This window comes from Eucyclogobius newberryi, unplaced genomic scaffold, assembly GCF_026437365.1.
Source record: "Eucyclogobius newberryi isolate DKJ021-1_F unplaced genomic scaffold, fEucNew1.0.hap1 SCAF_19, whole genome shotgun sequence".
Lineage (NCBI taxonomy): Eukaryota > Metazoa > Chordata > Actinopteri > Gobiiformes > Gobiidae > Eucyclogobius > Eucyclogobius newberryi.
In genome coordinates this window covers 8,492,660-8,516,592 of record NW_027315823.1, presented here as the reverse complement: position 1 = coordinate 8,516,592, position 23,933 = coordinate 8,492,660, and the positions used below count along the sequence as shown (strand labels likewise).

Genomic DNA, 23,933 nt, shown 5'->3' with positions numbered 1-23,933 from the left:
GTGTCTTGAGTTGCAAAAATTGTATACAGTACATTAGCGTCATGAGGTGCAAAAATGGAGTGACATAAACACTGTCAACGAGTGCTTGGAGAGTAACGTGGAGCATGAGAAATCGGGCTGGTGAGAGAGAAGAATGGAGACTGGTGAAAGGGAAAGGAATAAAGGATTCAAGGGAAGGCTTTTAACAACTTAATATATTCTGCTGCTATGTTTGTGTTTAATTGAAAGGTGAACTATGTAACTTTTCTGGGGGTACTCTCCCTGCTTGTCTCCATGGAGATGCTATTGTTTGGCTTGACCACAGTATAGAATTGTTTAATTGTTTTCATTCGACCAAACACAAATATTATACTAGATAGAAGTGGGCAATAAATCAAAATTCAGATAATTTATGCAACATTTGAATATCAAGTGTATTGTTTATAGTGAGCTACAAAAAGAGCTAATTAAACATTTTAATTAATAATATTTTTTTGTAATATTTTTTCAAGTTATGTTTCAAATAAGGGTGTAAGGTAATATTTCTGCACCTTTGTGATTCATTTTACAGACATTTCACATGTGTTTGATAATGAAACCTCTACAAACACATTAAAAAACATGTTTTAACACATTTCTTTTGGATTGACATAATATTGTCTGAATATTGTTATCGGGATACTCCGATACTCTGTTTTGTCAATGTTGCGCACCTTTAATTCAAGATTGTCCATAGTTTTCCATCGGAGTAAAGTTCTATGACTGAACCCATGTCAACCCCAATATGACGTTTTCTATTGGCAAAAAAATGCAACTGTTTGTTGTTGTGGCTCCCTTTGGACCTATGGGACCTCTTTATGCTGCTGTCTCGGCACAAGCTGACACGAGCGGTCATACTTTGGCCTCATTAATAAGTGGTAAACACATGTCAACAGTCTTGTATAGCTATGACTGAACCGGGCTGCCAATGCCATTCTGAAGGACAACCATGTGTTTATGCGTGCATGTGTGTAACCCCAGTGGAGCGTGGAGCATTAATGAGCGGGCCGGAAATGGGCCTTATCAGGAGCTTCGCAGTCCTGTCCAGGCTGTAATGAGCTCATAAATGCTGAGTGCAGACTTGCAATCCTGCCCAGATAAATATGCACACGTCAGACATATTTAAATGCACACATCAGACATATTTAAATGCACACGTCAGACAGTTTTACATGCACATAGACAAAGGATTGGTTTGATTAAAGTCAGGTTGTGTAACGGATAGCCTAGGGTTGTCAAAAGTATAGAAAACCAGATACTAATTTATACCAAAAAGGATCAAAACCAGATACTAATTTGAAGTATTAATAATTAAAAATAATAAAAAATCACACAAAACAGGATGACATTTTACTTTTTCTGACATTTTTTCCAGTATTTTTTTGATTTATCATATATAAGATGACATAGTAACATAGAGGAAGTACTGTTATTTATATCTATTTTGAATATAACAATAAAGGTACAAATGCATTACGCTTTATTAAGATAGTATTACAATGAAATCAGCACCATTTGTTTTTGATAAATAGGTATGATACAACTAAATAAAGAAATGCGTGAGTATACCAGCAATAACACAGAGAGACGCTGTGAAAATGTGGTTTCTGCTCAGATTTAAAAACATATACATTGCCAAACAATGCAAATTAAATAATCCATACCTTATGCAGTAGTTTGGCCTTCTTGAATACAGTATTTGTAGAGCCCCCTCCGAGCCAGTGAAGGACTTCCTGTAGCCTCCTGTATCAGTGCGCTGCAGGCTCATTATTACATCTGAAGGAGGAAGAGACCACCCTTAAATGTTCCCACACTCTACAAAGGCCACGCTGCAGATAAGACAGCTGCCATCCTCGCTGCGTTTCATGGCTCTTATCTTTACGCGGCCACAAGTCTGGGACAAAACTGTGCGTCGTTAAAACACTGTATTTACAAGTAAATCTGAAATCAAAAAATGTGTGTTAAAGCTATGAACCGATTAGAGCTCCATTAAGTCAAATTTGCATGACTTAAAGGGGTTGCACTCGATAATAAAGTACATTTTGATCTTGATCCAATAAAGATATATTGTAAAAGCAGCTCTGGGGGTCAAAATGAGACCGCTGTAGGTTGTACGCATCTAATTATGAAGCGTTTTTATCATCCACAAACCAGGAAGTGACGCTGTTTAGCACGTTAGTAGTTGTTTTCTTTACCGTTGAAAGCCTTTGAAAGTTGTGAGTACTGCTTATAAATTGCGGTGAATAATAAAGACGCTAAGGATGCGTTAGGAAAATGAGAAGATAGACGTTAGTTTAAGACGTAAATTGGACGTTTGCTGAAGAGTTACCAGTTGGAGTTCACTAAATTGCGTGCGAAAGCGTGTGAAGCGGCCGTTCAAGTGTGATGTGTTGGCATGTTGCTTCAAGCTGCGTTAGGGATTCCTTTAAGTCATAAAGAAGATGTAGCTGACCACACCTCCAACACTGCGCCGCATGTGGCTGGATGCCCCAACTCCACCACACACAGAGATAATGGAAAACACATGAGGCTTTTGGTTGAAGGTATACTACATGCACTGGGATTAGGCACACTTTCAATTTGCTTTTTCTGTAGATAAAAGGCACGTTTTGACTGGTTCACTTTGGAGCACTTTCACTGCCATAAGAACAGTACTGCCCTGTGTGCAAGTGTTAGCTCCCAGTGCAAGGTGAAAACAAAATGGCAAAAAGCAGATGTAAATAATGTATAATAATGTCTTACTAAACGCTGACTTAATTTTTCTGATAAACCGAGAGATTTCCAGTGATGATAACTTTATTTGTCGGGCAGCCAAACTTGGCAAAACAAAGCCAGCATCAGCTGTTTCCTGTTTATCGACGCCAAACACTTGCGCTAAGACCAAAAATATTAAAATTGCGTAATGCATCCAACGCGGTCCAAACACGGTCCAAAGCCAAAACATTTTATGAAAAGCATTTGAAACGCGATATAGAGGCGCAGAGAAGCTAAATAGCCGAATAGCCTAACCCAGCCAGAAAGTATTGCCATATGTGATTTGGTTGTTAAGTACTACAATATCAATATTTGAATTTACTTTCAGACATAATCATTTCATATTATGTTCATGCTTTAATGTGTTAGTCAATCTAACAGAGACCAATTCAAGGAGAGAATGATTTCACACAACAGCTTCTGTCAGATCGAGGACCTTGGAATTATTGCAATATATTTTGTTTGTTGCAAAACCGTTTGCTAAAATTGCAATATTGATACTTTTGCAGTATATTGTGCAGCCATATTACATGTCACTTTAAGGCAAAACATCAATAAAATAATGGATGGTGTGGCTTTAACAATAGTTTAAACGTCTCTGGATCATTACAAATCAATTCCATTGTTTTTAAATGAATAGAAATGATGTCCATTGTGATGCCATTTTACATTCCAAATGATAAGCAGCGTTGGCTGACCACAGCGCCGGTTTTTCCCTCCTTCTGCTTTGTTATGCTTTCAGCTCTGGAGTTATGTCTTCCCTAGCCTTCTGCGTGCCTACTGAATTGTTGTGAATTGTTGCTGGCAGGTGGGCCGTCTCGTGTAATGAAAGGTTTTGAGATAAATCCACGTGGACACGCATTCCCTCTTCTCACTCAAGTCAATAATTTACCCAAAAGCCTTCACAAATCACACGCAGTCTTTCTTGATCACGTGTAACAGCAGAAGCACATGCACGGAGTTGGCACACTTTCTCCTGGAGCTGTCTCTTTAACCCAGATCTGTCACAAATCCCCCAGTGCCTGTTTACTTTACATTTCATCTTGAAGAGGACAGCGTCATCATCACGCCCTGCCCCGGTCTTACAAACATTCACTGCAGTCTTTCATTTTCAGCGGAACATTTGGTGGGATCCAGAAGGGAGTACGCCTCAGTGGCACGCTTGTGTATCTCTGGCTCTCTTCCAGCGCCACATTGACTGTCTTCTCAGGAATAACACATTGGATTCCACCTGCTTCACGGATTAATCGTTCACAATCTGTGCAGTGACGGAGTCCAATTTTGGCCACTGCGTCTTTCTGCTCTAAAAATATTCCTTGTTCACACAGCAGAGGTGGCTTTTCTCCTGCTGCTCTGCACAAGTTCTGTTCTTAGTAGTGACTCAGCATATTGTACTGCACCGAGCTGAGGTAGAGTGTATTTGTACTGCAGTGAAATACATTAAGCAACCGTTCTTTTACCGGTCCAGTAAAGGATCAGTTAGTTGTACCTTGAAGAGAGATGTATCTTAATTAGATGCATTCAAAGTAAATATATTGAGGTCTTTGATTCATTGGTATACGTGACATTGAGGATATATATAGAAAAAAATTAAGAAAACGCTTTAAACCTTTTTGAATTGAGAATACAAGTACCAAATGGATTTAATTTCACGTTCACTGTTCTGTTCGTTTCGTCTTTGGCCGACAGAAACAAAGAGAAAGTGTCTGCAGTCACCTCCAGTCTCTCTTTCACTCTAAAACCAACAAATAAAGTAAGAAATTAAGTTAATAATATTGATTATTCCGGTCACAATATAAACAGCAATAATCGTGAGGTTCACAAGCAGCGACAAAGAGTAATTGTAGTTCGAGCTAAACCCGAAAAGCGTCGAACTATGTGTGAAGTACTTTTTCAGCAGGCTGTTTACGTGCTTATATCATTACTGTTTCACTTATGAAGTTTGATTTCATAAAGCTAGTGTGGAGTAGGGATCCATTAGACTTGTGAATGAAAGCGGATTAAGGATTTCACCGTTGTTTTTGGTCAAAGTGCCAACGTGAATAATCGTAAAACTGTGATTGAAAATGTTTAATATCATAACATCCTCATCTGGGGTAATAATGGATTTCGACATGAAAATTAACACCCAAATCAAATCAATGACATCACTGACTGTACCAAAACCAAAGCTACAGTGTATACGCCACACTTGGAGGGACTTATCCATGCATCTGTATCACAAGATGTAAAACAGCTGCGGTACATCCAGAACGCTGCTGCTCGGGTCCTGACTAGAACCAGGAAGTACCATCCCATTAGCCCTGTGCTCAGGTCTAAATAAATGTGTACAAGTCTCTCCATGGCCTAGACCTGGAACAGTCTTCCTGACGATGTGAGACAGACCTCCAATGTTCAAATTGTATGTTTTCTTTCTGTTTGCTGCACTGCCACGGGGATCCGCCGTTAATACTACAGCACATATGGGGAAAACCTGCCTTAATTGGTGAGTTTGAATCAGTTTGACAAATGTATCCCCCCACATTTGTTACTGAGGTATCAAATAAGAAAATGCCTTTGACCTCTTTATCTTCTTAAGTCAAAATCAGTATAAGCTTTTAAGAGCCCGTCCTGTCATCACGCAATCCTTTGCATCCCCCCCATTAATGTCTGCATGTCATGTACTGTATGTCTGGAATTATTGCTTCTGAGAAAATGCTTCGCTTTTTATAGACATCGGCTGATTTATACAGCTCAGTTTTATAGTTAATGTAATGGACTCTTAATCATAATTAGAAGAGTGAAGAATGTAATTTGTAGCCTTTTAGCGTTGCATTGCCTGGTGCTGACATTTACTCAGTTGCCTACATCAAGGACAAGTGTTATTTTCTTGTTTTGCGTCCAATAAGTCAAATGTGGCACAGTGTATATGTATATATTTAATTTCATTTTTATTTATTCTCAATAAAAAATTACCATATTTTCCGGACTATACTCCAGAGCGACTTATATGTGATATTATTCGTCATTTTCACACTGACAACAGGAAAAGGGCGCTCTAGGCTCTAAGTAATGCAGAATAATCTGCACTTCCTCTTCCTCAGGAGTTTGTGGAGTTGTTTAGAAGTGACACAGAGGAAGAAGAATTCAATGGATTTAGTGATTTGGGGTAATACTGATGCTTTGGTAAACTTGTTAGCATGTTCTTTATGCTTTAGTTATCTGAATAACTGTTAATATGTTACGTTAACATACCAGACACTTACCACAGTTTGTTGTTTGTGCGTCATGTAGCTGAAGGTGTTAGCGTTAGCATATGTACACCTATTCACCATGTTCTCTAATCTGTTATTATTTTAAATTGCATTTTAAGATGAAATGTCTGTTCTTGGTCTTGGATTTTATCAAATAAAATCAAATAAATGCGACTTATACTCCAGTGCGACTTATATGTTTTTTTCTTCACTATTATGTATTTTTGGCTGGTGCGACTTATAGTCTGGAAAATACGGTAAATCAAAAATCCTTATCAGTTGGTTTAATATGAGGGGGGAAAATCTCTCTCTCTCTAAAACAGTAATGAATGAGGAATTCTGACGACTATAACCACAACCAGTTTATGGTCTCATAGATTGTCCGTGCTTATTGTCCGGGCCACAGCAGACCAAACAGACCAAACAGACCAAACAGAAGTAAACCGTCCTCAGCAGGTTGTGGCCTGGCTGTGTTTTCAGATGTGCGTAATTCATAGCACATGGGGAAATTGTTCCAGATGCAGGGGTTCTTGTGCTGTTCGCTCCCTGGATGTTTTTGCTATATCTTCACAAATCTGCCTCCTTATATCCCGTGTTCCAGCATGGGACGCATTTCCACAGTAGTGATGGGGATCGTATGTCATAATTAAAGGGAGCGTATGTAGCCTGCGCTCTTCCTGGTTTAGAAAAGGACTGAACACAACTGAAAGCAACTGACGCTGTGTTGCCTGTGTCTTAAGCTGCATATTGAAGACTTTTTTCTCAAGCTCAGAACCTCCAGAATTCACTCACTCTTGAGTTTTGAGAATCAAAAACGCCAACTTATAACATAAACTTGTCATGATGTTTTGTAATTGAGAATAAATCAGCGTTACAGTTATCAGTAAAAGCAATGTTTGATTTGCACATGTTTACCTCGTATCTGGGAACATCAAATCAAATCAATTTTAACAACAGTCGCCTCTGAGGGCCGAATCAACAATGTCTGTGGTGGCGATGGAGTCAGACAATGTCTGTGGTGGCGAGGGACGATGTCCCAGGGTCCTCTGTCCTTAGACTCTCCTTCTCGGCCAGGAAAAACTACAAAAAAAACCTCTTTGGGAAAAAAGCATAGAAACCTGGAGGAGTTCCAGTGAAGGAGAGATCCGACTCTCACAGACGGACACGAGGGAGACTGGAGCTGGACCCACTCTTCAGGCAGATGAGGGACCGTCTGAGGCGAGCTGGACCCACTCTTCAGGCAGATGAGGGACCGTCTGAGGCGAGCTGGACCCACTCTTCAGGCAGATGAGGGATCGTCGGAGGCGAGCTGGACCCACTCTTCAGGCAGATGAGGGATCGTCGGAGGCGAGCTGGACCCACTCTTCAGGCAGATGAGGGACCGTCTGAGGCGAGCTGGACCCACTCTTCAGGCAGATGAGGGACCGACCACACAGGGCAGGGACCACTTCACCAGGAGAGGGGCATCTGGGTCCACAGGTCCTCAGGAGTGAGAGAAAGAAAAAGAAGGCGGTGAACAGTTTGCAAGTGGAATTAAAAAATAAATATTGTTTGATAGAATAATTAGTCAGAAGAAGAGGATAGTGCTCAAACTGTCATACTTCCCCCAGCATTGCTCCTAGGGCAGCCTAACATAGTTAGGTCATGTTTGTGAAATTTGAAATGCAAATTCTACATAACCTAACTTTAAATGGACTGTTTTCCTTGTATAATCTTGAAACAATATTCGGCAATATTTTCACAATGTATCAGGAATGTGCACACGTTTCCAGTAAATGGTCCAGGTTCCAATCCAGCATCAAATGTGAATGGGCCGTAAAATTAACCACAAAAAAAACATAAATATCACTTTCAATACTTCACTAGAGTCAACAATACCGACAGTTTTTTCAATTAGAATCGAGATCTTTGTTTTTTTGTCCCAGATCCAACCATCTTGTGGATTATTGATCTGGCCTGGCTAAGAAAATGAAAGTCGCTCTCAGAGAAGATGAAAGTGAATCAATAAGGTCTGCTGCGGTCAGAGGAGCGCTGGCCTTTGCAGAGTCACGCATGGTCAAACGCGGCACATTTTCGGTACATCTCTGCGATATTCCTGCCATGTTATCACAACTATGTACAAAAAATAATGAATGTCCAAAAGTGCTGTATTTTAATCTAAAACAGTTCAATGGGGGTCAACCTCGCTGGCGGAGGGATCCATAGGTCAGAAAGGGGAGAGCATGGGTGTATTGGCATGTTGCGTGCTCTCAGATGGATGAGCTTGGCCCTCCTGATTTTCACACTCTCGTTAATGTAAAGTTTTCCATTCCATCTGTCGCCTATTGACGTTGTTTTATGGAATGCTTTTATGGTCTTTCTCTCTCATAGTTTGGTTTGTTGGTTTTCTGGTTCTTCTCCTGTCCCCAAGAAGCCCCGGATCACTGGACTCGATGACTACAGACTTGTGGCGCTAACGTTTTTAGTCATGAAGTCATTTGAGCGCCTGTTCTTGCCCCACCTCAGGTCCTCCACTTCCTCCCTGATGGACCCGCTGCAGTTCACCTTCAGAACCAACAGGTCTGTGGACGCCCATCAACGCCATCAATCTGGCACTCCACTTCATCTTGCAGCATCTGGACTCCCTGGGAACCTATGCCAGGATCCTGTTTGTGCACTTCAGCTCTGCATTCAACACCATCCTCCCTGCTCTGCTCCAGGATCAGAGGCAGTGCGTGCAGCTGGGGAATGATGTCACTCTCGGACTATCAGCACAGGAGCTCCACAGGGCTGTGCACTTTCACCTCTGCTCTTCTCCCTGTACACAAACTGCTGCACCTCCAGCCACGACACTGTAAAACTGATCAAGTTTGCGGACGACCCCACCCTCATCGGGCTCATCTCGGACGGGGATGAGTGTGTCTACAGGAGGGAGGTGGACCGGCTGGTGTCTTGGTGCAGTGGTAACAACCTGGAGTTCAACGCCCAGAAGACAGTGGAGATGATCGTGGACTTCAGGAAAGCCTCTGTCTGATTCTGATTCTGAAGCAACTTTGAGTCAAATGTCAGCACTCTTTTTACAGTACACGATCCTCTTCTGTGCATCTCCTTGTTCTTGTGTTGGAATACTTGGCAACATCGCACATCCTCATTTAGCCAGGCTGCACCTACGGAACACTGGCCTCATTGATGCTTCGGTCGAGGGTATGCTTTTTTCTTTTGCTGCACTTTTGACCAACACACACTGACCTTACTGTTCCCCAGTTGGGATATGTGTTTCGGATTTAGCGTTACACCATCTTTGATTCTACACTACAATTCACCTAACACTTTGTAGAATTGCATCCAAAGAGGTGCAGTAAAAGTGAAATGTTTAAGAACTGTTTTTGGCTTGATTAACTTTTAGTCAAAGTAGTTTTGCAAGTCAGTTGGGTAAATACTGCTCTGCACAGAAATGAATAAACAAATAGAAAATTGGAAGCAGAAACTATATTTCTTCACTTTGCGGTCCAATTTTTTACTTTGGAAATGGTACACTTTATGGTCCCTGTACTATACATGTGTCCTTTGCATTTAGCTGGGGCAAACCAACCCACCTCCAGATCTTGATTTTGTTTTTTGGTCTGGATGACTAACTTAGCTGGACTTTTTTGTCTATTGTGCACATTTTAATTTATAAAGCCATTGTTAGCTTGTAGTTTGAGTAATCACCATGCTACCGCATCAAAGATATTAAGTTTAAACCACAACAGCTCATTTAACCATCTTAGAGACTCTTGGACAAAAAAGAATACTCCCTAACAGTGTATTTAAACAGTGCTGGCCCCACAATACAAGCAGACTATGCTGTTTCTTTGGGCCCCGAAGTCCACAGTTGTATTATAAATTAGGAAAAATGTAATAGTGCACTTTAGCCAACTGGATAACACTAAATTGACCAGAAAGTGGGAAAAATGTGAAGGATTTTTAATCGAATAGTGGGGGAGGACCTTCACACCCCCTGTCCAAAGTTGGCGTTACTGTTCTTGTGGCCCCTGATGTTATTAAACCCCATAAATGATTTTACTGACCTTGATGTTGGTATTACAAGCACAGATATTAGTGGATATTATTACTGCAGGCCATGTTGTGGAATGTAAATCATTACTAGATCATATCAAGCTGCATTGAAGCTACACCTTTGCTTCGGGCCCCTGACAGCCTTGGGTCAGCAATGTATTTTAGCGTTAGAAAAATTTGAGTTCTGCCTCAAAGTTGCCAATAATGGTGAACGACACACAAGTCCTGTTCTCAGAGAGGATGAATCAATGTGTTTGGTCTTATTTTTGTATCAGACCTGTATGCACTGAGGGGTTTGTTAGGAGCCGTGTTGGCGCGTACGCAGGGATAGACACTGGGTTTTGTGTGCATGTCTCCCCTCCCCCACGGGCCTCCTCTGGTTTTCACACAAACACACAGGACTGGGGTTGTGTCCGCGCACACGGCTCACACAGAGGTGCACAGTTCAAATAAACAGGGCCTTAAGCAGCCGTGGATCTGGTGTACACAGCAGGCGGCTCCTCTCACTTCTTTCTAATGGGCCGTGGTTTAAACAGAGCACGGATGAGAGCAGGACAAGTGCAGAATGAACTACTGGAAAGATCTGGCACTTGGTTTGAGTTGTTATAGGACCTCTCCAGCCTCACATCCTCTTATCATTAATATTGTGCAATGCTTGGCCATTAACATTTGACTACTGATTTAGTACTATAGCCAAACCTCACATGTTTTCAAGCTGTTGGAGCTAACAAGGAGATTGTGCTCTGCAACTGTGCAAAGAAATTGTCTGTGTGTAAACCTGCAATGAGGCTAGGTGGCCCAGATTTGAATAATTTAGTTTCACAATCAATTTTTGTCTTGTCCACTCATTTGTTACTAAGTTAAAGGGTCACTTCAGTAACTTTTCTGAGAGGATGGGTCCACCACCTGCTTGTATCAATGCTTATGTATTATGCAACTTTTTTGTTAAATAAAAACTTTCTTACTGCAAGTGGGCCTTTAAGAATCATGCTAAATAATAATCAGTTAGTCTATTTTGGGCCAGTTGTTAACCTTGTTTTTATGTTGTTAACCTTTTCTTTTATGGGTTTCTTTTTGTGTCCCTCAAAAATGTCTCTCAGTTTGACACACCTTGCTGCTCCTTGAGTGCCGCTAACACAATGGAAGAAAGTTAAACTTAATTGCGATGACTCAGCCAGAAGTGTTTACTTCAGGTTATTAGTTTCATTAATGCACTTGGTTTAGTTGTGCAGTCATCTCAGTGCAGTATGGAAACAGATGTGTCCAGTTGTTGCACTTGATAAAACAAAAGTGTCTGTCTGGACTGAATATGCCCTCACAAGCAAACCTAAACATTCAAACATTGCATAGCTTACTTTAATATTGCTGGAGAGGCTGAAGAGCACCAGGTCCAAACCACCAACTTGGCCTTAGAATGTTGGGTCTGCAAAAGCCACCAATTCTCTTCTGCCAAATGTGACTTCTCCAGAGACTTGCCGACATATAAAACATGTGTTATACCTATGTTGTGTTTCCTCTGCACTGACGCTGGGCTTTTGTCAAACTTCGGCTTGGCTCTGGAAATAAAAAGATATCGAGTATCGCCAGTGCGGCTACTACCCTGCAATTGTGGTGCACCTAATGGCCATGCTAATATTTATTATTGATGAGGGGAACATCTGGTCAGTCTGTATTTGTGTGGGCCCAGGCCTGTATGCAAGGTGATTGGTGTCCCAGAGCAGAGTTCATCATATTCCTTTATTTTAAAACTGTCACAAGAATTAAAGTTTTTTTTATATTTTGTAAATTCTTGCCATGGCATTTTTTATACCATCAGTGGAAGTGTTTTGATGGAATAAATACAACTGCAGGCATGTTTTTGATGAAAAAGCAACATTGAATCATAATCAAATCTGTTAAAAATCTAATTAAAGGTGCATAATGTTAGAAGGTTTACCATCTGCTTATTGTCATGGAGATATCATGGCTTGTCCCACACTATGGCATTCAATTTCTATATCTTGCATTTGTTTGCACATGTTTTTATTGATCAAAAAACACCTTGAACACATGCTTTTTTACTCTGAGCAGACTCGCCTATCCACAGATCTGACCTGTACCTTGGCCTGGTGCCTGTTCAATGCCATTTGTGGAACATTCTAGACAAAGTTTCCTCAGTTTTCCAGGTAGGTTCCATTGCAAAAGAAAATACAAAAGTTTTAAGAGTTAAGACGTTTTGCCACTCATCCTTGCACCTGACTGAAGAAACTGTTCACTTTTAACACTTTTATCCAGTTGACAGAATAAAATTTCCTGGCAAAGACATAAATTCCACATAGTGCACCTTCATTAACACTATTATGATATTGCATTATACCACTTCTACAACTTTTACCTTGAAAGTCATCACCATACAGGACATGTCTTTCTCCTTCCAAACCATTTGCTTTTTTTCCTACTGGAAAAGTGACCTAGTTCTGCGTGTCAATGCACATGTGCGGCTGTGAAGGACTGACAGAGGCTCTAGCATCTCTGGCACCGAGAGGCCGGAAGAGCCTTTTTGTTTGGAGAGTGTTTTCCACACTAAAGATGGATGGTCTGACAGATAGACAGCAGCTACTTCCCCTTGAGAAGTCTCCCTACAAGGTCACCCCTTTACCCCGAGCCTTCTCCTCGTCAAACTATGTGCCCAAGCATTTTCTCTCCCTGGCCTCTCTTTTCCTTTCTGCTGCATGCCTGTATTTTCTTTTACTTTAATGGCTTACACAGGCCTCTGTATCATCCAGGCTTTACTTTCAGAGTTGAGTTTGTGTGCTAACGAACCCGCAAAGCTAATTAGAATTTCAAACCAAGCTGGCCACTCGACTCAAGTTTCGTTCCCCTCGTTGGACAAACACCGTTTCACTGCTCGACCCATGCAGAATTAATCCTGTTAATGGTGAACAAGGGTTGAATAATGGGACACTTATCTGCGCCGGACACGGGCACTGAAAAGCTCTTTGGCGCAATAGCCGGAACATGCCTTGCAGCTTATGTCTGACGGCTTTGGGTAAAATGAAGATCAGAGAGGCAAGGGATGCGCTTTAGTTGATTCTGAAACCTTACATTTACAACTGTCAAAACCCCGGACACTCGCTCAATCATTCTCAAAGGTCCATTCAACTGGAAATTCATTGCAGCAAATGATGTGCCATCTTTTGTGACCTACAATAAATAAGTATGATGAGTAAGTTTGATTGTGGCCGAGAGGAGGTGAGAATCCTGTGGTACAATTACTGTGAAAATGCTGATGTTTTGACCTGCTTTATTGTTAATATGTTTGCAATCGCTGAGTCAGTTTTGGATCCCATCACCGAATCATGTTAACATTTACGCGTACAGTACTTAGCCAAAAGTGGGTCAAATGTATAGCCCAAGGGCACAAAAGCATTGAGCAATGGCGGTAACTGTGATTGGAAAAAGCAGTGGACCCCAAAACACTGACTGGCTGGCAATTGGTTCGTCTCGCACTAAATGGATTTGAGAGCTCTCCATGAAACATTGCTGAACTAATGTAGCATAAAAGGTTTTTTTTTTTTTTACGGCAAATAAAGGAGCGGTTCGGTGGCGGTGCAGAGCTAGTCAGACCTGAGATGGACCGGTGTGACTTCAAATGTTTTTATGTTTAAATGCCTTTGGTTCTAGGTTAGAACTCGTTAGAAAAGGCTGTCAAATGTTAGGTCGTCACGCAAAATATCAACTGAGAAAGTGATTTTTTTGAAGTGAATTTAGTCGATTATCTTTCATATTTGTTTAATGATGACGGCTTTATGCTTTTTCTTCGTTGGAATCAAGAGGGAATCAAGTCTGGAATTAGTTTGTGACAGATGCATGCCACCTGGTCACCAACATTACTTTATCAAGAGCGCTTTTTGGGGCGAGGGACGGGACAAGACACTTTATTTACTCCACCACAACTCAACGATCCCAAAGACTCCTAAAGTGAGTCAGTGTACTCGCTCAAAACTGTTCATTTGAGGTTAAAATTGTTCTATTTGAAGGTTATTGTGAAATGTCTGTACAGCGGTGGTAAGAAAAGTAGCTGTAGGACGTTCTCTCTCTGGGCCTGCATGTCTGAGCTCAGCTGTCCGAGCCCAGCTGCCCGGCGTGTTGACTCTGGAGTGATAGCCATCAGCATTTGCCACATGAAAGAACCTAGAGCTACAGTTCCTAAAAAAGTAGATGAGAAGCAGCGATCGGAGGACCACTTTCAGATCCGGGTTGCATTCAAAATCGAGATAAATGAATAATCCAGGTGTTTTTCTAACCATATCGGACGGCGTATGTAAATAATTTTCTTCCTTTCGTAAAAGACTCTGTGGGATAAGAGCCTTTGAGGCGCTGCAGCCTGTTAGCATACTTTAGATAGGCCCGCAGCCCAAGGGAGCGTGCATTTACAGTATCACTCATCTTAAGTCTTGATAGAGGCAAAAATGTCCATTTACTTTGCATGCTTTGAAAGGGAGTAAACCTGTTTGGGTCATGGGCTAAAATTACCACGCCGAGGACTTCGGAGTATGCCATAAGTCTACTGTACGCAGCGCTGCTATCGGCGGCATGTCCCCGAGCCGCACTGTGCCCTTTGCCAATGACATTACAAATCATTTATTGTGCAGTGGATCAAACGGCCCCTTTTAACACTATTCCTCAGTGCACTTCATGATATAAAAGGTTTTTTTGTAGCAGTGTACATGTTTCACACAGAACATTTCCACTTCAGAGTACTTTTTTTTCCTGAAGTGGGTGTAGAACAATGTGTCAAAATAAAGTATTGCTTCTTGAAAACAACTTTATTCGGCGGTGAGACTACGTGTTTGAAAGATGTTACTTGGACATGTGGCAAGAATCTGTCATAAGTCAGAATAAAGTTACTTCAAGGTCATACTTTTCAAATAGAAGTGATTAATAAGTATTGCAACAAAGGTTTAAAAAGGACTTGGTTTGTTGGCGTTTTCAAAATCTCACGTCCGTCACAAAACAAATTTAAATTATTCATTCTTAGATTTCGTTTTTGCCTGATTTCTTGACATTGTCCCATATTTTTTTAAGTTCCAGTTACACATAGTCTGTCTTAGGAGCAGATAAAGTTTGCAGAACACTGTCCCACTTCCACTGTTCCCCCAGCATGAGAAAAGTGTAGGCATTAGACAGGAGTTTAGTCAGGATTAGAAGGGATTTCATTGAATGAGATGGTGCTTTGTGAGATAGCTTCCCGTTTACCTTCCCTCGGGATTCAACTATTTCGACGACTTTGGCAGGATATAAACTACTAAGCTCCTCTTATTAGCTCTCAATTAATAAGATGTCGCCAAATTGCCTTTGCGTGGCGTGACTCAAGGGTGTATTTGGTGTATTTGCCAGTGCGGCTTTTGTCATTTCACCCACAAATGTCTGTTTCTTATGTTAAACAGCGTCGTTTTGTTTACATGTGCTTAAGTTTCCTTGTGTGGGCCAGAAGCCACACCGTTACTCTACCCCCCCTTTATCTCTCTCCCCCTGCCCCGGGCCAGTTGATTCAGGAAAGTGCTCCTATTCACATGCAAATGCTGACGGGACACCAGTCATCCATCCACGCCGCTAATTACACCCATGTTGGGACGCTGACATCGCTGTGAATATTTGGCCAAGGAGGAGGAGGATGATGAGGAGGATGAGGAGGAACGAGAGGGAGGGAGAGAGAGAGAGAGGTAGGGGGAGTACGAAGTGAATAACAGCTAGTGAGAAGGACATGAGATCTTCAGAGTAAAGCGTAAAGAAGAGCACTTGGACCCTTGTGTGATCTAATAGGTGTTGGATGCCGCGCGAGGGCTGAGGCACGTCGAGTCAGCTGATAAAAGACAATATAGAACAATGTCTGCATTACGCGTCCCTTCATTGCAGCTTTATTGTTATGTATGTTATTATGAATAGGTTTGTTTTGTTTTGGGCAGCTCCATAATGAACGTATTCCCGTGCGGGATTAGAGTTTTCAAGGCGCGTTCACTGCCCCGTGTCGCGCAGGCTCGCCCGAGAGTCCGTCCTTTTATTGTGAAGGCGCCGAACGGATGTCGCGTGTTGCCCCCGGCGCGCTTGTAGTTAAAGCCCTCTTCGGTGGCGCACGGACGCGAGCGCAGACTCTCCTCTGGGCTCTTCTATTTTTACGCACGCAAGAAGACTTCACGGACTTACTTTACTTTTTCCACAAGGGAGTATTGGTTCTGTGGGATTTAAATAAATGCTTTTTTTTTTTAAACGGATGAGTACTGGGACTTTTGCAAAAGCGGAGGGGTTTTTCCTTTTCTTTTTCTTTTTTTTTAATCACACTTTTGGCCGCTCGTCTTGGGCTTCTTCGTTTGCAGAACTCCGGAGTATGTTTGCAGAGCGCTGGGGGTTGTTAGAACGCCTTTCACCGGAGGGGCTTCATCTGCACAGGAGTAAAGCCTCTATATTCTATTAGGAGCGAGGCGCGTTCCGTGGCAAAGCTTTAAAAACTTCTCCACCAAACACTGCAATGAAGAGGACTTTCAGTAAAGCCGTCGACAGCAAATCCCACGCACTGGTCAGGACCATGGCTCATGTCCGCAGCCTATAAGAAGGTGAGTCCAGGGATCAGATCGAGCCGCGCGCCTTGGCTGTGACTTTACTTGTGTTTCTACTCAAAAGAGAGAACATAGACTATTTATTCTCATTTCTTATTTATTCTTATCAGAGGAAAATTAAACGCGTCAACTCAATGTAATTAAAACTTGGTTCTACCGGTTCAGAAGTCACTGAGTCTGTGGCCATTTTTGACCCCCGGGACGCGTAAATAGGCCGTCCGGAGTCCATATTTAGCCCGTGTGTTTGGATCTAGCACTACGGTGTGTGGTTTATGGTTGTAGATGTCCCAGTGTGGACGTGGTCTGCCGCGTCCACCCCCACACCCCGGAGCCCCCCCGGAGCGCGCGGCGGCTCTTCTGCGCCTTTAAACGCACAAAGCTGGAGAACAGCGCGCACACGCATGTCACCGGGATTAAATAGGCTCCAGCTATTTAGTTATTTCAACCTCATGCGTGCGCGTTACACACAGAGCCAGTGAGGTGTCATCCAGCCAATGCATGGGGGTATTTCAGCTCAGACACGTCCTATAAACGTGGACAGTGCGTTATTATTATTATTATTATTATATAGCAGCTGTTTTGTCAGGCAAAATATGAGCAGTTTGTTCAGATATTCCAGCCGACCATTATATCTATTGAATACTCTACTCTTATCGTGATCGAGTACGGTCTAAAAGTATGAGCACCAGCACTTTATGGAACAAGTCAAACTCTGTATGAATAAGTAATGCGATCCGGACTTGAGTATAGAGTGGCTGCAGTTGGAAAGTGCCCCAGTTTTATGTTGCACAAATAACTTCATGGTCTGCACCTTCTGTCCCACTGCACACTTTGCATGCGGGACAATGAAATAGATTGTGCAGCAAAGTAACACGGGCTGGTTTACACTTGTTTGTGGCAAAAGAGATCACCGTTCCAGTTCAAGAAGAGTTTAAAATGTCACAGTAGTCATGGATTTACTTTCCATTAGTTCATTAGTTGGGTGGATTGTTGGTTGATCTGACAGATGTGAGTCCTGTTTGCATGTCCACAGAACTTGTTGCATCTGGTTGCTAATTGCTGGCTCATGGAATACCTCTGTGGGGCCTGACTCTTGTAAAACACACAGCTCCAATACATTTAAAATAAGCAGGGAAGGAATGAACACAACCCCCTGGCATGTTTTGAATGAGACTCCGACTTTTAACTCGATTAACTGACAATGTTCCCTCCAATGCCTGCTGTTATTCGTGTGGAACTGTAGGACTTGAGAAAAGTGAGTAAAGAGGCCAAAATGTGTGTGTTGTTCATTTGATACTTGATTGTGGGAATGATGTAACCCAGTGAAGGGTCATCCATCTTGTCTCCATGGAGATGTTACTTGAAATGTTCCATTATAGCAGGAGCGTCGAAACCTTTTTCACCAAGGGCCGCATTTTGAAACTTATACAGAGCAGAGGGCCACAAATAACCAGACAATGTTGAATTTGTGGAATGACAAAGTTAATCATTCAAAATGTTGCATTTGACATTGTTTTGATCCTCAGCCTCAACCTTTATTAAGACTTGGAACATTAATATCAAAATGCCTGAATTTTTCCAATTTTACAGTAAGAAGTACTACTTTTTGTTGTCTGGACCAACTTACCGGGAAGGTCTGAGGGCCGCATTTGGCCCCCGGGCCGTAGTTTGGACATGCCTGCATTATAGGGTTTTTATTGCTAAAATGACTCCAAAAACATGCATTCTTCCTTTGACAAACCTTCTCCAAAGATCTGACCTGTAACTTGGCCTGGTGGCATCACTTGCTAGTCTCCATGGAGACAGACAACCTTTAATGCCATATTGTGGAAAGCAACAACAGAGACAAGACTTTTCTTACAGGAAAGTTACACATGAACGTTTAACTACTTTTGCGCTCTGCAGGGTTAGATTTCTTTCATTGTTGACCGTTAACAACTTCAAGCTAACTAAGTTAGTTATTAAAGATGCTGTTTCCTTGGATACAGCACTTACACACAGGAATAGCCAATGATAATTAACCTTATACAGTGAATGATTGCCCACCGACATCATGGAGATAAGGAAGTAACTACCCCCCAGGTTTGAAACAACCCCACCACTGTGACTGACCAATGAGGAGGCAGCCTGTACCTGACCAATGAGGAGGCAGCCTGTACCTGACCAATGAGGAGGCAGCCTGTACCTGACCAATGAGGAGGCAGCCTGTACCTGACCAATGAGGAGGCAGCCTGTACCACCCCCAGGGAACTGAAAGGAAGAATCAGAGGTTTTATATCATTTATGAGCTGTCACTGGTGGAGTTTGCTTGGGTTAAAGGAGTCTCTAAATCTTTCCTAATTGAATTCACATTGATTAGAAGAGGATTTAGGCTGGATGAAGGGGCCCGAGCATGTGCAGTGAAGGAATGCGTGGAGCTACTTTGTACTTGAATAATGATCAGATATTCTCATTATTTTTTCATCTACAAATAAATCAGTCTTTTTTTAAATTGATGATTCAGTAATTAGTAGTGTCTTTGCGGTTACACACCACAGTGAAACATGCTGTATTTGGGGACACAGTCACACCGATTGTGGCTAGAATGTTGTGTTAAATGCTTTCTGCAGAGCGAAAAGTATGTTGTGTGTCTCTCCAGGGGCACAAACGCCTGAGCCCTTTTAAATCATCAGTACTATGGCAGTCTGAGCTGTTCCACTGCCTCTATACTTGGCTTTTTTGCCTTTTTTCCCTCCCGAGCAGCATCACCGCCACATTTGTTACATCCATTCAACTCCACGTCAATAATATCTGACCCGCTCTTCCCATTTAATATTTATGTGTTCAGGGTGAGGGAGCAGGGACTGTGAAGTAGCCTGCTCTTCCATGAAGGGCGGCAGTGTGCAGTGGAGAGATGGATGCTGACACTTCATGAATATTCAGTGGGTGATTGGGGCAGTATATATATATTTATAGTTTCAGTTGGTGGAGCATCTGTTTGGATCCACATGCCGACTTCAGTCCAGCCACAAGCCAATGTCTAGAAAAGGGCAAAACATTAACAAATGAAAGAAACAAACTCATTTTAGCAGTTGTGTTGCTTGTTTTGATATAAATATACATATTTGTACATGACGTTTGTGCCATGTGCTCCAGCTGCAAGTGAAATTCAGATGTATGTGTATACGTTGGCACCCAAGACCAAATGTTTGTGCTAGAAGTAGGAGGGTAAGGAAATCTCAGAATATTGCAAAGATTAAGAACAGTGTAATGCAGTTTAAGGCTCAATAATGCACAATAATAGAGTTTGCTCGGTTATCAAATCACAAAGGCCTTAATTATATTGGGGGGAAATGTGCTAATGTCATGTGTTCTGTCGTAAATAATTACTCTCGCTCTTGCAGGTTTAGTCCTGTTTTAGTCCTGCTTTAGAGCTGGTTTAATCCGGCTTTAGACCTGGTTTAGACCTGGTTAAGTCCTGGTTTAGTCCTCGTTCAGACCTGGTTTAGTCCTGGTTTAGTCCTGGTTTAGTCCTGGTTTAGAACTGGTTTAGTCCTGGTTTAGCCCTGGTTTAGTCCTGCTTTAGGCTTGGTTTAGACCTGGTTTAGACTTGGTTTAGTCCTGGTTTAGACCTGGTTTAGTCTTGGTTTAGACCTGGTTTAGACCTAGTTTAGACCTAGTTTAGACCTGTTTTAGTCCTGCTTTAGTCCTGGTTTAGTCCTGGTTTGGCTTGGTTTAGACCTAGTTTGGACCTAGTTTAGTCCTGGTTTAGTCCTAGTTTGGCTTGGTTTAGACCTAGTTTAGACCTGTTTTAGTCCTGCTTTAGTCCTGGTTTAGTCCTGGTTTGGCTTGGTTTAGACCTAGTTTAGACCTAGTTTAGTCCTGGTTTAGTCCTGTTTTAGTCCTGCTTTAGTCCTGGTTTAGTCCTGGTTTGGCTTGGTTTAGACCTAGTTTAGACCTAGTTTAGACCTTGTTGGACATAATACATTCTGCCTCATCCAAGTAGAGTTTCAGGGAAGTTAAAGGAGACACATTATGCAGAATGAACAAGGCTTTTATCCGTGCTATAATTGTTTTCCATTTGATTCTTGCATGTCTGAGTAATCTTTAGTCTCTTGACACTCTAGACGGCGTCGCTCAGTAAATCCCCATTTTCCCCAAGCACCGATGCACTTGCTGCGCTTATTTTGTCTTCTTTAATACGTTGTTTCACATCAATATTTTAAATGTCCAAAATATTAAATAATGGTCCAAAAGTGCCATAGATTATAACTATATCGCAAAAGCATAAAACTCTTTCCTGCAAAACCAATTACATTTAAAGCCATAGTTTAATCACTCACTGCACTGTTCCCTTTCTGCACTGTATATGTAAATTCAACTGTACATTTGTGTACATAATCAACCTATTTTTATTTTTATCCTATAGCAGATTTGATTTGTTTTTCTTTTCGACTTCATATAGGTTGTTTTATCATTGTTCATAGTTTTATTTTGCACTGAATCATCAAAGCAAGTTCCAATATTTGTGAATTCTGTTGATTGACAATGGCAATAAACCTTTCCTGATTCTGATTCTGATCCTTTACCAAAGAATAAATGAAGAAGCCCTTTGGATGAGTTTCAAAACAATTTTCACTCTTAAAAACTCTTTGGTCCAGTTGACAGAATCTTCTTTTGTGATGGATCCTACCTCAACGTCTGAGGAATTACACAGACTGTAGTTTAGACCTCTACAATTATGTTTAGAAATCAATGGCATTCTTGTATTAGTCAAATTCAGCAGTTCATATTTCAATATTCTCTCAAAGGTGAATGTGCCTGGATGAAAACATAAACAGTAAATCTGTTGTAATGCAATGCAATGACATCTTATTTCCCAAAATTGTACAGCCCTAATGTAGAGCCTGTTGCAAGACTTTACTATTACTATTTCTACTTCTCTTCCACAATTAGACTTTCAGTAACGTTTCTGAACCAGACTGAAGGTGAGGTCAGGCCGCCGCTGCACACGGGGCTCTTGTCATTGACAGATCCCAGGCCGTGCGCTCCCTCTGCCCGTCCAATAGTGTCCTGAGCTCCTGTGAGTGTGTCAGACAAGCCGGCGTCCGTCTGCGGCCTAATGGGATTTGTGTGTGCTCCGTCTGCCCCGGGGTCTGCAGGGGTTAGACCCACCCACCTCCTGACCACCCGGACCACCTCTCTCACCGTCACCTCCAGTTTCTTCACCAGAGTAGAAATGAAAGATGTTTTTATGGGTCTGACCTTTGACCGACCTAGTGTTGTTGTAATACTAACATTTTAAATACGATGTTGGTACTAATGAATAGGCTCGATACTGATTTTTATACCACAATGACAATAAAAACAGCTCTTCTTTTTATAGTACAGACTGTAAATGTCAAAAAAATAACAGTTTTCTTTATTTCCATGTGATCTTATACTAGTTCTGTTCAGCAAAAGTCACAGTTTAGTATCATTACTTGTTCAAATGTGTATCTAGTTTCAATACTTCTTAATACTCGATTAGTATCTGATTTCCAATGCTTTTGACAACCCTTTTCTGACTGTATATCGATTGTTTCTCCAGGAAGATCTGCATGCACTGTAAGTGTCGCTGTGAGGACCATGCAGTGACCGCCATGCCGGTGGAGATGGAGAAGACGGTCACAAAGCTCATGTACGACTTCCAGAGGAACTCCACCTCAGACGATGACTCGGGGTGTGCTCTGGAGGAGTACGCCTGGGTCCCACCAGGGCTCAAACCCGAGCAGGTACGGGCCTGTCCCACCCACACTCTGCACTGCACCGCTTACCCTGAGAAATGCTGAGACCTGTCACTCTGAGCTATTAGTCATTCAATGTATTTCTAAGAGTAATTATGTTATTATAGTGCTGTAATATACAAGGAAAAAAGCTTTATATCAGAAAGTGGTCTCGTACTATGTCTGAAAAGTATCGATTAGGATCTGGTCATTCACTTTTGGATGACTCTACATTTGTGCTTAACCTCTTTCCACATGTCTGCACAGAAAATAGTAAGACAAGAGTTTTCTGCCCAGCCGAGCTTCTTACAAATGTATCCAATGACAATGGGCCTATGCGAGTTCACGTTACAATCACAGGGATCTCCATTGTTGCCTCTAGTTCTAGTTGTGTGCGGCCTGCTTTGTGAATAGCCTTGTTAACAGTGGCTATGTAATGCAGCATGCCTTTAAGTCTATGTATTTCATTGTGTTGGGTAACAAAGACATAAGCCTATAATTAAAGTAAAACCTGGAAGTCAAAGAACACACATCACAGCAATGAAAATGAAATGAAAGTGAACTGCCTGTGGGCCGTGCTCTGTCATAAGTCTGGCTCCTATCAATGAATCAACACAGGTTCTGAAATACATCCTTTCTCAGTTCATATTGGGTCTTTTTGTCAATTCTCCTGGACGCTTTTAAGCAAGTGTGAACTTTGAACAATTCTTCCGAAAAATTGCAATTCCATAGTTTTCCCCAAATCGTCAGCTCACATTTGTAAACATGCTTAAAATAAATTATATTATTAATACAGAATGTCCATTAAATTACCTTGTTGTATTCCCAAATTACAGTTACCTCATAGACAATAAAATCCTCTCTGAAGGAACGGTATACCATCTATTGATGAAATGTCACCTGCAGCCCGGTCAATAGACTGACCAAGTTATTCTTCTTGTTCATCGGGGTCACGCACATGACCCCAAAGACAATTAGCCTGTCGCCGCTGGAGAGAAAACCTCTAAAACCCAGGGTCATCTTGATAAATCGTGCTCTGGAAAAGCGTCTAAGATAACCTTGGCAGTATCGGGTCTCGATGCGCCGCAGCTTATAAACACAGGGACGTTCACAAGGGCGATTTGGGGTTCTTCAGGTTCATAAGTCTTGAGTGTGAGTTCTTATACTGACCTCAGAGGAAGGGTGTGATGTGGGCCTCTTTCTACGCCGAGGAGAACAGCATAACACAGAGATTCCAAACATACAGTTAATCTCTTGGATCTAAACAGCAGGCTTAGGTTTCTGCATAGGAAGTGCGAGCTACCTGCGTGCTTCCGAGTCAGCAGTGTGCAGTCACCCGCTCGTGCACCTCATGCCTGCGCAACTCCGATAACGCAGGGGAGTTTGGGAAATATACAGGTCGCAGAGAAGTGGAACAGTTCTACCACTTGGGTTTTTTCCCTTTAAAGTCTATAAAAACAAAGCATTCCTTTCGAGCAGATCAGTCGATTCGTCGTGACTCGCTGTAATCTCTAGATAAATATGAATGAATATTTTCCTGTTTGTGCACC

At 41.9% G+C, this 23,933-nt stretch overlaps 1 protein-coding gene across 2 annotated transcripts in view; it reads left to right on the top strand.

Annotated features, from left to right (window-relative positions):
• The window catches only part of prickle2b (prickle homolog 2b), a 77,797-nt gene that overhangs the window by 42,675 nt on the left and 11,189 nt on the right, over positions 1-23,933 (top strand). The window contains exons 1-2 of one of the 2 annotated variants that reach the window (XM_072451665.1): positions 16,508-16,636; positions 22,209-22,392. In XM_072451665.1, the coding sequence (XP_072307766.1) occupies positions 22,219-22,392 (174 nt within the window). In that variant the 5' untranslated portion in view covers positions 16,508-16,636; positions 22,209-22,218. Of the gene's footprint in view, positions 1-16,507; positions 16,637-22,208; positions 22,393-23,933 lie in introns of those variants that run through there. The other variant, XM_072451666.1, reaches the window with a different exon arrangement.